This window comes from Pungitius pungitius, chromosome 13 (genome assembly GCF_949316345.1).
Source record: "Pungitius pungitius chromosome 13, fPunPun2.1, whole genome shotgun sequence".
Classification (NCBI taxonomy): domain Eukaryota; kingdom Metazoa; phylum Chordata; class Actinopteri; order Perciformes; family Gasterosteidae; genus Pungitius; species Pungitius pungitius.
The window spans coordinates 6933537-6947117 of NC_084912.1; the positions used below are offsets into that span (position 1 = coordinate 6933537).

General features: G+C 44.1%; 1 protein-coding gene across 2 annotated transcripts in view; it reads right to left on the bottom strand.

The window, feature by feature from the left end:
• Nucleotides 1–3101: 3101 nt before the first annotated feature.
• Nucleotides 3102–13581, bottom strand: part of LOC119214148 (protocadherin-15-like) — a 148648-nt gene continuing 138168 nt past the window's right edge. For both annotated transcript variants that reach the window (XM_062566506.1, XM_062566507.1), the window contains 5 exons: nucleotides 9238–9259; nucleotides 8553–8591; nucleotides 8330–8403; nucleotides 6873–6987; nucleotides 3102–4312 (listed from right to left, as the gene is read on the bottom strand). In XM_062566506.1, coding sequence (XP_062422490.1) covers nucleotides 3698–4312; nucleotides 6873–6987; nucleotides 8330–8403; nucleotides 8553–8591; nucleotides 9238–9259 — 865 coding nt within the window. In that variant the 3' untranslated portion in view covers nucleotides 3102–3697. The remainder of the gene's footprint in view (nucleotides 4313–6872; nucleotides 6988–8329; nucleotides 8404–8552; nucleotides 8592–9237; nucleotides 9260–13581) is intronic.

Sequence of the window (13581 nt, forward strand, 5' to 3'; positions counted from 1 at the left end):
GCAGGGGTTGATATATAACAGACTACTGACACTTTTCGTATCTGTAAAAAAAGAAAAGAAATCCGAATCCTAGTTTCTATGGAGCTTCTGTTTCTACTTTACATTCACTATGAATATTTGATTACAAGGTGATTTAATATTGATACATTTCTGTGAAGTTGCTCGTACTTCTTCTCCCCGTCAAATTGAATCTCACATTTCAGACGCAATGTGGCTCTATCAGCCCCAGCGAAACTACATGCTCAGCAAGCCAATGAATGTGTTCACTTGCTAAAGACGCGTTTGGCTGAAGTGAACATATGTACATGCTCATTGCACTCATTAAACTAAAGGTGCAGGAAGAAGATCTCAGCAGACCATTTACATTAAACAAACTGAGCTGGCAAAGGGAGCAGGACTCCCTTCCATTGTTTGGTGCATGCATCGCATGAATAACAACCTTACATAAAACCTTTCAAGATTCATGAATCTCTGTGAAGCACAGCAGTATTTCTGTGTCAGGGTTTACGTCCACAGGTCTATTATACAGAGTACAGAATTACTGCTCAAGAAAATTGCTTCACATAAACAAAAACTGTGGCAGAAACTCTTTTGCAGAATGTTTGAAAACATTTAAATCAACCTTAAGGTGAAAATTCTATAATACAGAAATACTGCTTGCCACAATTGTGATCAGTTCAATAACCTGCATGGGATTTACTATTTACTATTACTCTCATAACCATTTAGAGACACAGAAACTGAGGTTTGTGTTCCTGCAGACTCATTCGTAGAAACTGACCTCAACTGTCCATCCTGGGATTAACTGGAAACACTTCAATCACGTTACATCAAATAAGACTAAAGGCACGCAGCCATGCTGGCCTCTGTAGGTATTTGGTCACAAACAAAGGTACTTCACAATATTTAAAAGCAAGTTTGGACCGAAGGGGAGGCCGAGCCGATCAGCATCCACACAGCCGTGCGGGGCCCGCAGGCCTGAAAAACTGTTGTACTTTTTTAAGTGTATTTCATATTACAACTCTGTATTACTCTTTCATCTATTCCCAACCAAACTTCATTTTAAAGGAACGTTATGAGAAAAAAGGGATCATACAGGTCACATTGCCGCAGCAAAACTAAAATGTAATGAATATCGAGGAAGGGAATAAATATCTCTGGATGTCTAACTTGACTGTGACAGGCAATAAGAGAGAGAAAACTTCTCGCATAACTTTTGTCTTTGTCTCATCCCCATGAAGACGAACTGGAAGACGGAAATTGTATTAGTGCAGCACTTATATGTCAACTAAATAAATGAAATGTTTACTGAAGCAATAAGCATCCGTGGCCTACTTCTTAGTGAAACATATTTTTGCCATTTTTCTTCCGGGGCAGAAATGAAATGAAAATGTTGTTTCGTAAATTGTCTCTTTTTGCTCAGTGGTTCCAGCATGTTGTGCTGCATGGAGTTTAAAATATGGTAATATATAACATACAAATAAATATATAATAAATATATATAATAATATATAAAGTATGTAGAATTTATATATATATTTAAGGCTCACTTAAATAAAGTTATCATTATGTTTGTTTGTTCTTTCTTACAGCCTGTACTATGACAAACAACACTTGTGACAGTAAACAGTAATGCAACTTCACATCTGCTTAGAAATATCATTTCTTTTTACATTTCATCATCTTTTCACAGTCTTTTTTTTATAAATATTTAAATGCAAATGACAAAAAAATTCTCTTTGAAGAGACTTTAGATTGTGGGCTGTCTGGGGCCACAAAATAATTACAGCAGAGCTATTTGCATTCTTAATGCTGTAATTTAATCTACTAAGTAAAATGATCAGGGCGAAGAGTAAAAATAAAAAGCTTTGGACATAATCCTGTGACAGAAGGAAATGCACAGGAGAAACGCTCCCATTATTTGTTGCACCGGCTTTAATCCAATTCAACATTGAATACAAGATTGGTGTTGTGTGTCCTTGTGTTGGAGAAGACAAGGTCACTTAGCTAATGCTATATTTTTACTTTACGGATACAGATTCTTCTTTTAATTCATTTAGAGATTTTAAAAATCAAAACAGAAGTTTTATAGGAAAGTTAGACGAAAAGATTGAGTCTACTGCGCAGCAGAGAGTGCGGAGCTCCTGTCAGCAGTGGCAGTTCCTGTTAGGGCGCACGAAGAGCCGGAGTGGGTGGCTCTTGACAGTGAGTGTAAGAGAGATGCTGTTCTTATCTGTGCACATCCAAAAATGTATGCAGCCAATATGGCACACTTTTAAACAGTTGGAAAAGACACAATTGGTGAATTAAAAAAGTTCCTTTTCATTTCTGAACCACAGCCTCCAAAGAACTTGATTGGCAGTCACGGTTTGATCGAATGCAGGACACTTTTTGCAAATGTCATTCTGGATGTGTTTGATGTGTAAATTGCAATGAGGTGCTTGAGATTTCTATTGTATTTTGCTTTTTGGTTGCAATCAATGCCATCTTTTTTATTATTCCATGCACTTTCTGTTGACAGGTGAGAGACGGGGCTCAACAAGGCTGTCAGTTTCTCCGTACTTCCGTGCAAACTCCCCACTGCTTTTCAGAGGTATAGTAACTATCCATATCCCCATGAGTGGCGACTTGTCATTTCTCTTATAAAGAAAGCCCACTGCACAGCAAAGAAACTTATTCTGACACAACTCTCTCTGCAGACATTTTTTTGAGTTACTGCTATGTCCATATTGCTGTGTGCGACCTTATTTCCAACTTCCATCCCCATTATAAAATTCCAAGGTATATATTATAACAATGATTTTTTTCTATTAAATTGCGCCATGTTTCTAAAGCACCTTGACATTGAGGATGGGATAAAGTAGCAGAAATAATCAAATCCTGCCACTATGCTTCCCTATACGCATTGAAATAGATTAGAAAAATGTGGTAGTCCTTTCTCCCTTTAGACTAATTATGTTTGTTAATAATGTTCATGAGAAGAGTGAATCTGCATCATATAAAGGGTTTGAAGATACCACATACTCTAGTTCAAAATGTCCTTTTTTAAAAAGAAACTTGATAATCTGTCATATCTCACTGTTCAAATAGAGGAATAACAGTCGTGTGCGTATTTTGTCTTTAATGTCATGTTAGATTCACCATCTCTGTTAGATACAAAATAGACAAAAATAATTTCATATAATTTCAGAAATTTCCAAAAACATTGTCAAGTGATCCCAACATAAAATAATCAATGACAATCTTAATCCATTGCAAGTAAAATGCATTTAACAAAATAATTTTCTTTATAATATACTTTATCATCACAAATTCTTCATACGTTCACCATGATTCCTACATAAATATCTTTAGTGAAATGAATTACAATCTCTTTATGATCTGCTTAGTGAAAAACAAAAAACTCAAACTGAGAAAAGAAAGTTTAACATGGAATCATTCAATAAAAGACGCCAATCTTCTGTCTTCAATAAAGACGTGAAATTACAGTTAACGGTTCACATAAAAATGAAGCTTTGATGTTTTATGGTTATATCAAATATGATTTTAAGTGCAATTGCCTGTCGTGGACAGCTATCGGAGCTTATCCACTTGAGGCTAACAATCATTTTTTAAAGATATTTTTCTTCACAAAGACAACATGGTAAGGATAAGAAAATAACAAAAAGGAGATGTATTGTATTATCCGCATGGTGAGTCAGAGTTTTGTCATCGGTATGTGCAAACTGTTCCAGGGTCCCATCCACAACTCTTCCTCATCTGATAATGTGTGCTCACTGTGGGACCCCAGTGTCTCGCTGCTCTCCTTGTGGCTGTCAACAGAAGTCTCCTGCTCCTCACCGACACAACGGCCACTGCTGTTTCTGTCAATCAAGACCTTGGCAATATTGGTTTTGGACCCAAAACTTTTAAGATCTGTCACGGTGGATCCGAGGGAGCCACGGGAGGCCCGACAATTGAGGTTGATGTCCACGCTAGCGGGAGCACATGTACCAGCTCCGTTTTCTGTGTCTTTTTCCGTGCCATCAATGCCAGGAGTAGGTGAGGGCTCCTCATGAGTCACCCCCAACTTGTCTAGTTTTTTAAAATGCTTACCGAGCCGGCACGGGGACCCGCCCTTCAAATTGTTTGCGTGAGGTGGCCGCCACGTTCGGACGATAGTCCCGTTGTGTGCGAGGTATACGTTCCCGTTGATGTTGCCGTGACTGTTGGGAAGTCGGTTTCTCTGAGTCTCAGTGGTGGTCTCCTCTCCTGTGGAGCTGGTCTCCTTCTCCCGATCTACCACCAGTTTAATCCGCGTGTTTTTCCCAAGCTGAGGAGGAGAGTACAAAGAATATGTATTGGTTTTACAGCAGGTGCAGTATACGTACGTTTAAAGGGGAAATAAAGCAGGTATCAAAATGACGGTATTCACAGGGAATTCTCGCCATAATTTTCTCTCTTGTCCCAGAAAGACAAACAAACAGATGATACAGCAACATGCAAAATCTCACAACAGAAACAAGAATCGGATAGTATACAAAGCGCACAGGCATAAAAAGACTCAGGAAACATCAGAGAGAAAGATTAGTCAAACGTGTAAGAAAGAGCAAAACTCGATTTTTTACAGCAAGAAACCACCAAGGTTTTTTCTTGCTTAGGGAAATGAGAAAAAAGTGGACGTTTGAAACACCCTGCAGAGGCAAGCAATATTTCTTAAATTCCGTGCAAGAGTAATTGATTTTATTCACTCTTACTTCACGGTGGACAATAAATCTCTCTAGAAGGAAGTTGAGTTTCCTTCAGACTCAGAATCCGCATCTGACGTAGTAGCTTCTGTTTCTCCCGAGTCCTTCGAAGCACTGCCGGCACTGGTCGAGGATTTGTCAGAGGAGATGGCATCCTCGTCCACCTCAGTGATGGGGGACAGTCCGCCGTATGTTTCTACAGAGGTGTCACCGATGCTCTTGATGTCTGAGCTGTATGGTGGACCAGTATAGGGAGCAGAAGGCCCCGGGTCTTTGGACGCCACACTAGACCTCGAGAGCGACGCCTCATCGCTGACCTCACTGACTGCCCCTTTGCTCTCCTCAGAAGTATCCGATTCAGCCTCACTCTCTTCCTCACTCTCCTCTGTGATTGTATCCTCAGATCCGCGGCTCAGACCGGACCTTTGGGAACGCCGGCTGCCTGTGGTGGATTTGGATCCAGCTCTGCTCTCCCTGCTTACCAGGGAACTTTGGTCCATTATCTGATTGCCGGAAGAAGAGCCTTCACCAGACTCTGACCCAGACATCTTCCTCTGGCTGGAACCTCGAGACATAGAGCCTTCACTTCCGGACACTGACTCTGCCTCACTGGCTGTCCCTGTTCCTGACTCGCCCTCACTGAGTTCTCCACTAGACTTCTCTGAAGCCACTGTGCGTACCGATGATCTGGTCTTTTGTGATGACCGAATACTTGAGCCAGATAAAGAGGCAGCACTGCTGGCGCTACCGCTGCCACTCCCACTTTTAGCGCTGCCACTCCCACTTTTAGCGCCGCCACTTCTGGTGCCACTTCTGCTGCAACCACCGCTGCCACTACTGCTGCCACTACTGCTGCCACTACTGCTGCCACTGCCACTCCCTGAAGCGCTGCTAAGCTTGCTGCTCTGCTTGCTGCTGTCAGCTGATGATTTCATAGAAGACTGTGCAGAAGACCCACTTTCTTGAGTGCTCCCTGAAGTCTCTCCTTCTTCAGACTCTTCATCGGTGTCTTTCTCTGTCCCTGAATCCTTTTCTGTGCTTGTTTCCTTCTCTGTCGCTGTGCCTGTTCCTGATTCGGTTTCTTTCTCAGATTCCGACTCCTTCTCAGACTCTGAGTCTTTCTCAGTGTCAGATTCTTTCTCTGTAGCTGATGACTTCTCTGACTCTGAGTCTTTCTCCGAATCTGATTCTCCTTCAGTCGCAGATTCTTTTTCACTGGCCGATTCCTTTTCTGTTTCTTCTCCTTCAGATTTGGACTTGCTTTCCTCATCAGAATCCCCCGGGTCCTCATCAGGCTCTTCCTCTGAGTCAACAGTGCTTTCATTGGCATCATCCCGGTCCAAATCAACTTTCAGATAATCTCTGTCAATACTGCTCTTCTCCGAGGATTCTTCATCGGAGTCTTTCACCCTGCTGACTCCACTTGTCCCTGCTTCTGGCTCACTTTCTGTAACACTAATGGACACTTTAGACTTTTTGTCATCCTCGCTGGCTACTTGTGACTCCTCCTCGTCTCTCTCACTGCCTGTGGCCGAGTCATGACTACTTTTCGACTTCCTCCGAAACTGCAACTTGTTGCCTAATTTGATTTTCTTCAAAACTTTGCCAAGTCGGCTGCGGGTATCAGACTTGCTATCAATAGGTCCCAAAACTGCTGGTATGCCACTCAGACTTTCCTGGCTGTCAATACGGCGGGCTGACATCAGTTTGGCATAATCCTGGTCTTTCTTCCCAGCACCAAACATCTTGAGCATCTTGGCTCTCTTCCATGGAGATGAGCCAGAAGGACTGGCATCAGAAGGCTGTTTGCCGGCAGCCAGGAATTTGCTGAGTTTCATGACAGACTTCAGTTTCTTGGCAGCCTTAGAGGGCTCGCTGGCGACTGCTGGCTCAGCGTGTTCGATTTCATCCCCTGGTGGCGTGTCCCTAAATGCAACCCTCCTGGGTCCACCGCGACCACGTCCCCTGCCTCTGCCTCGACCCTAAGACAGTCATATTTAATTCAGCAACTTTCTGTGATGATGAATCAGGGATGGCACTTCACATTCTGTTATACATTGAACACAGATTCTATTAAGACAATAACTAACAATCTTGATATTATTAATTCAAGTATGAAATTCACATCCAAAGGAAAGCCAATACCTCAGGGCCTTGGGGACTGTAGAAATACCCATCGTCCTCCATGATCACCTCTCCATATTCATCATACATGGGAGCTATCAGCTTCCTCCGACTGCCATACTGAGGAATGTCGTACCTGAGTAACAGATTCACACAAAATGTGAACAATGAAACAGGGCAAATTTACTGGCACATTTCGGTATAGGATACACATTCATTTGTGTTGAAATTTGGAAGGAAATAATAGAGAAACTAGTTGCAGAGGGTGATACGAGTTTACAAAAAAATAAACAGTGAAAAACATAATATACTTAACATAATAACCTGCAAGGATGCCTTGACATACTGATATGGAGACCTGTGGGGTAATATGTATTGCCTAAAATGTCATTAATGCATTTCAACACTTGAACTTGAAATAATTTAAGGTTGCTCTTCTCCAATGTACTTTTTTTTTAAATTCCAGAGCATGTATAAAATCCAATACTTTCGTCCAAGGAGAGCAGAATGCAGTTCTATTTTCTCAATTACTTCGGATCACTGATACTGAACATGTGACTAATTCCTCTTACTCCACAATAACAAATGACAGAAGAACCTAAAGGAAAGACGCTGATGGTAATTTGTGTCAGCACCACCTTCTGAGCACGTGCAGGGGGCTCGCCGCACGATCTGATGAATGCCACCTTGTGGAGTGCTCAATGCATATAGAACCCCGTTAAAGACATCCAGTGATGAGGGCAAACTCCTCGGCAACAGCAGCTGTTACGATGAACTTTGCGGCAGACAATTTAAATACAATTACGACTTTTAGCAAATGAAAGTTGGCGTGATTTAGACACATTGAGGTAATTACAGTTTGTAAAGATTATGTAGACTAAGTCCCTGAGCAACCACCAAGGCAATTACAATTCTTAATTTATGGTTTTGAATACAATTGTCAGCATTTCAGGCCTGTGGAGTGCGGAATCCATCCACGTTTGGATGAAATTCCCCGGTGTGTTGCAAGTCACCTGTCGTAGAGCGGGAGCGTTTAATGAATAACAATTTACCAGCAGCTGTTACGGCTTTAAGTTCCATGTTTTCCCTCTTCGGCCCATCTGTGCTATGTAACAGGCAAGCCAAAACAATGCCTATCATATAAACCACGCAGAAGCGCTGAGACACTCTCAGGTGCCCGACTCAAAGCAGGATAATTGATCCCACTTGATGGGAGCAGGAAGGGTAAACGCTTGGATGATATGTACAGCTGAAGGGCAAACATTAGTTACACTCATTATTTCATTCTAAGCTGCTTTAAAATGCTCGACTCTCCCCAAGGATTTTAAAGCATTGGGAGCTGGAAGGCTATTTCACAACAAATAAGTCCTAATAATGTTATTTGTTTGAGCTTTAAATGAACCGAAGGAGACCGTTTTCATTGGTCCGAGTGCAAATGATGAGAGATGAGCCGGTGGGTCCGTGGGCTGCGCGCTCACCCTTGGTCGTAATTATAGTAGTCTTGTGCGTAGTAGTCCTGGCCTGGCTCGATACCTGACTCCATGGAGAGTTCCTTTATTTCAGAGAGGCAGAGAGAGAAATTACTCAGCACTCCTCGGAGAAGAAGAAGATGAAGAAGAAGAGCACCAGCAGCGTACAGGGCGAGCATGCAGGAGAATGACTACAACCCCTGTGAGTTAAGGAAAGCAGGAGGGTTTCTACCTCGGGTCTCAGAAGAGATGGCCTCAGCAGTTGCTGTTGCTGCCAAAAATGAGTACAGAAGAAGGATAAGGTAAAGAAAGGGAGGGATGGTGAGGAGAGACACAAACATACGGAAGAGTTCACTCGACACACTTCAGATTTAAAAACAGACGTTGCAGGCGTGTCATTTCTTGCTTTGCCTATGCTATGATACATAATTATACCAAGATGGAAAGATTGATAAAATATCGATGGAAATTAAGCAAAAGGATAAAGGTGGAAGATGTTAAGTCAAGCATGATGGGAAGTAAGACAAAAAAAACACTGTGTGTTTGTTAGATTCTGACAGTTCATAGATTATTTGAAGGTGACAAAAAACATTTTAATATCAAACAATTTTGCCTTGTTTGGACTCTGGGATTAGTTTGTTTTTTTCCAACACAGGAGAAAAAGTCCTCCAAATGCCTATATGACAATTGACAGGAACATAGAGGAATAGAACAGATTTTTAAATCAAACCTAAACTGTAATGTCAGTGTCAGAAGTCCTATCGGCGGGATCTTCTAGTAGTCTCATTCAGAGTTTTCCATCAAGTCAGTTGTAGATAAGAGTAATAGGATATAAGCTGCCTCCAACCGGCTTTGAGAGTGACAACATGTCTTGGCGCAACACAAAGATAAGAACACCTCACAACAGGAATGCTCACCTGTCTGCCGTAGCCTCGCCTGCTGTGTGCCGCAGAAAGGAGGAAACAAGACAAACAATGAATATGAATTAACAGCAACATTTCAAGTACTTTCAGATGCATGAAATGTTGAGTCTACAGCACTACATCCTGCTGACCAGTGAAGAAATTTGTGAAAGATTTACTTACTGCGCATTTTCACATGTTAAATTAGTGTTGCAGATATTGTTGGGTTTAAAAAAAAAAGGAGGCCCTAGGCCACAATGTTATTGTGCTGGTGTGGGCTGTTTTCCCCACTGTTATCTCTTCCAAACAGGGAGAGAAAAAAAAAAAGATACGATAAATGCAAATATCAAAGAGGCCGGAATGATTGGAGTTTGAAAAAAAAAAAATCAGTGTTCACACAGACAGCATCACTTAGCAGATAGGGAAAGGACATTGTGATTCAGGGAGGAATTACTGACTCTTAAGAAAGTTGTAACAATTGTCTGAGGTTATCCCATAATGTGCCATCACAAAAATAAACAACAACACCTGAGGACAACCATACATCTGCAGTGCATTCAGTGAGAGTCAATGAGAAATGGCGAGTAATGGCGCAGCCCGGCTGAACCCTCCCGCTTTCACAAGCGTACAACTGTTAACTGTCTCGGCCCATAAATAATGACGACTTTCGCGCTCAGATATATGGCCAAGCAATGATGTGAGCTTCCTCGCGGGAGCTGTAATCTGTTATTATGGGCAGGGACCGGGGGACAGGGCGCAGCCATATGGCCACACCTCCCAGGCATAGTGGATGATGGGAGTGGGATCTGATGGATGACCTGTTGGCTTGGCTGCTGGCTGCTGCTGATTCATGAAACATGAGGAACAACTGCCCAGTGGACGGCAGCACCACGGGAAGTTCGCAACAGAGGGGATTTTGGGGAAGATGGGTGATGAGGTAATGTTGTAAAAAGAGAGGTGAGAGTTGAGCTCGGAAGTACAGGGAGATGGCATCCTGAAGAACCCAGTGTATTATATTGATAGCAGTGTGACATTTCTAGGTTGAAAACAACGCACATTTACCCAAGCCATTGTAGAAGAAATTAAAGGTCAAAGATGAGTTCAACATTTTGGCAAAATACGCTTCTCTCTGCTGAGAGTTGGATGAGGAGAGTGATATCTATTTTGAATGTGGGAGTGGTATTGATATTACCTTCAAACAACAAGGAAAATATGATGTCAGAGCAGAGCATGTTTTCGTGCAACATGGATCCCTGTTGAAAAGCATCTGTGGGTCCATAGATACTGATTACGGCCAAATACTTTGTTAACTACGAAGTTATTTTCAAATTCGAACATTATTGGAGGAGACTGCTGTTAAATGTAACATGAAGGATGCCATTCATTATTGCATTCTGCTCTATGGGTGAAAAACCCCAGCAGGTGAGCTTCTTGCCTTTATAAAAAAGAGATTACCCCATGTGGTGAACATAGAATACAGAACGAGCAGGCCTTCGATCTGCCCATCAGGGGAACGTTTGATGAATCAAACATTACATTGCTCTGAAATGGAGGAACGCTAAGACCATTTGCCTCAGGTCATGAAACAAACACATGAAGGGAGAAATGTGGGAGGAAGACAGAGAGGAGTAGAAGTGGGGGAAAAAAAGGAAGAAAGAGGGGGCCAGAGGCCGCATTGCAATGAGTGTGAAGAAGGTAATAGAATCTCCCGAGAACCACAAGGAAAGATTAACAAGAAGAGACCATGGATTGGAGAGTATTAGACCCAACTACAGGGGGAGAAGTGAGAGGGAAACACAGACAAATGCCAAAGGCAGAAGGTCAGAGGAATGAAAAAAAAAGGAGAGGGTAACAGTAGTTGACAGTCCCAAAGGCAGCGGTCCTAGTTAACGAATGATTGGTTCTTTAATTAGCCTTTTTCCAGTGTGCGCCAGAACATTACATTGACTATTTCATCACGTGGGAGGATCACTGCAGACATGTGAGCTGACAGGTACCAGAGGTTGCCTCTCTTCATTCAACGTGAGCCGGCCGGGGAACCCAATCGATGTGGTTCTATAGCCGACATAAGATGTTTCCACTTAGCAGTGTCTGGCTCCGTCACATCTGCATTCAACTCCTCTATATTTTATATTAAAGCGTTTGCCCTAGCCTGCATTTGTGTAATCAAATTAATTTAATTTCATGTTGCTTCATTCTAGATTAGTTTTTTTTCTGTGTATTATGTTCGCTTGCTCAGGGGTGTATATGACACAGTAGTTTAAAATGATGTAATACGGTATCATAGTCTTTGCATACCCATTGGACATTCTTCTGGTGTTAAAAAGAAAAAAAAGTAACATTTAACATTGCCTAATTGGAATTCTGCATGAGGAAACAGCTTCCTTACCATCATGCTTTGGTTGTAGGTGAAGCAGACCAGAATCAGCGATATGCAGCCTGTAAAAGGCTTAAGAAACAGATCCCCGACGCATTGAGATTCACAAATGTTGGTGTTTAGTATAATCAAAGCGGCTTTGTTTCAGAAATAACAGATAAGAATAACAGATAACACTGTTTTAACTATAAATTATAGTACAAACTCTGTGATATGCTTAACATTATCAAATCACAGATCTTATTGCAGTTCAGGTAATTAAAACATGCAAAACTGGATCAAAACAACCGTATTTGCAAGTCTCTTTTATGTTCTATTGCAAGCCTGTGAGCACATTCTATAGTAAACATTTCTGACAGCTGGCACTACAATTCCATTTCCACACAAATGATCATGTAAAAAAAGCATTTAGTCTGAAAAACCCTGATAGTCAAAACTCGACTTGGCTAATGGCTAATGGCAAAATACCACCAACGGTGCAGCAAATAATAATAATAACAGTGAGAAACCACACGAATATGGATACGTATGAATGTATATGTGGAGACAGAGAGGAAAAGTCAGAACACTGTGGATTGAGAGGAAGGGTGCTCCGCGGCGTTTGGGCTGCTGGAGTTCAAATGGCCTGTCTGCTGAACGTCTGCTGCCACGTTGAGTTCACTCGTTCCGTTCTCAGCGCAGCTCGCACTTGTCTCCGAGCCGACTTGGACCGCGCAGCTGGAGTTGGTTGTTTTTGGCGTGCTCTGCTCTTCCCAGGGATCAGAGCTTTGCATTTTGTTAGCAGCTGATTCTTCAGTCGCTTGTGGTTTCTTGTTAAACCTGGGCACCTTGCTAGTTTTGTCTACTTGGCTGTACAGATTGGCAACGGATCTCTCTATGTCGGCGAGATTCTGGATGTTTTTCAGGATCCCTTTAAGTTCCTTCTTCCCGGCGTCAGCTTGCGACGCGTGAAGAGCAGGGGGGTGTTTCCTCTCGGAGACGGGGCGGAGCGAGGAGGCGGGCGGCAAAAAAGATGGAACAAACTGGCCGACTGGGCGCGACTGATTGCCGTTAGTGGGTGAGGGTGGGGGCGGTGGAGGGAGAGGCAGGGAAGGCAGAGGCGGGGGAGGGAGAGGCAGGGAAGGGAGAGGCGGGGGAGGGAGAGGCAGGGAAGGCAGAGGCGGGGGAGGCAGAGGCGGCGGAGGTGGGGGCGTAACCCGTTTTTGGACGGGAGGAGGGGAGGGGTGAGGCGAATACTGAGCTTTACGGATGCAGGGGGGCGAGGGGGGAGAGGGCGGCGGACTAGAGGGGGGGGACGTGGTCGGCGAGGGCGGATGCTGCGGTGGCGGGGGCGGCGCGGGGATTTCTGGTGGGTCTGGTATGACCTCCACAGTGATCTGACACGGCTGAGCCGCCGCGTAGCCGGCGACGCTGGAGCCAAGCGTCCCGTGGACGGGCGGGGTCGACCTCCGGCGAGCAAGGGGCCGCGAGTCACCTCCCTGATTAACGGTAACGCCGGAGGGGAGATCCCTGCCCACGTAAGGGGGGCCGTAGGGGTAATCCATGATGGAGAGCAGAGTTTCTGAGGTCAGCTCCAGCACCTCGTCGCTGTCTTCGTCTCTGACAAGGATGGAGGAGAAGGAGCCTCGGAAGCCACCGCTGTGCTTGAGGGTTTGCTCCGGGGGGGCCTGTTGCTCCGAATGCCTGACCTGCTCACGTCCTGACAACTTGGTCTCCGCACCGCCACTCAGGCGAAACGCGCCAAAGCTCTCCGGCCTTCGCCCGCCGCCGCCCGCGGCCGAGTTGAGGAGCCGGAGCTCCCAGTCGTCCGGGTCCATGAGGGCTTGTCTCCGGGGCGACTCGTAACCGCGCGGCCCTCCCTGTATGCGAGCAGGCATTGACCGGACGCAGTCTGACCCCGCCGGGCCGGGGGGGGAGAAGGAGAAGCGCTTTTCGGACGGGCTCTCCCCCCGCGCAGAGACCTCGGGGCTGCTGTCGTCGTA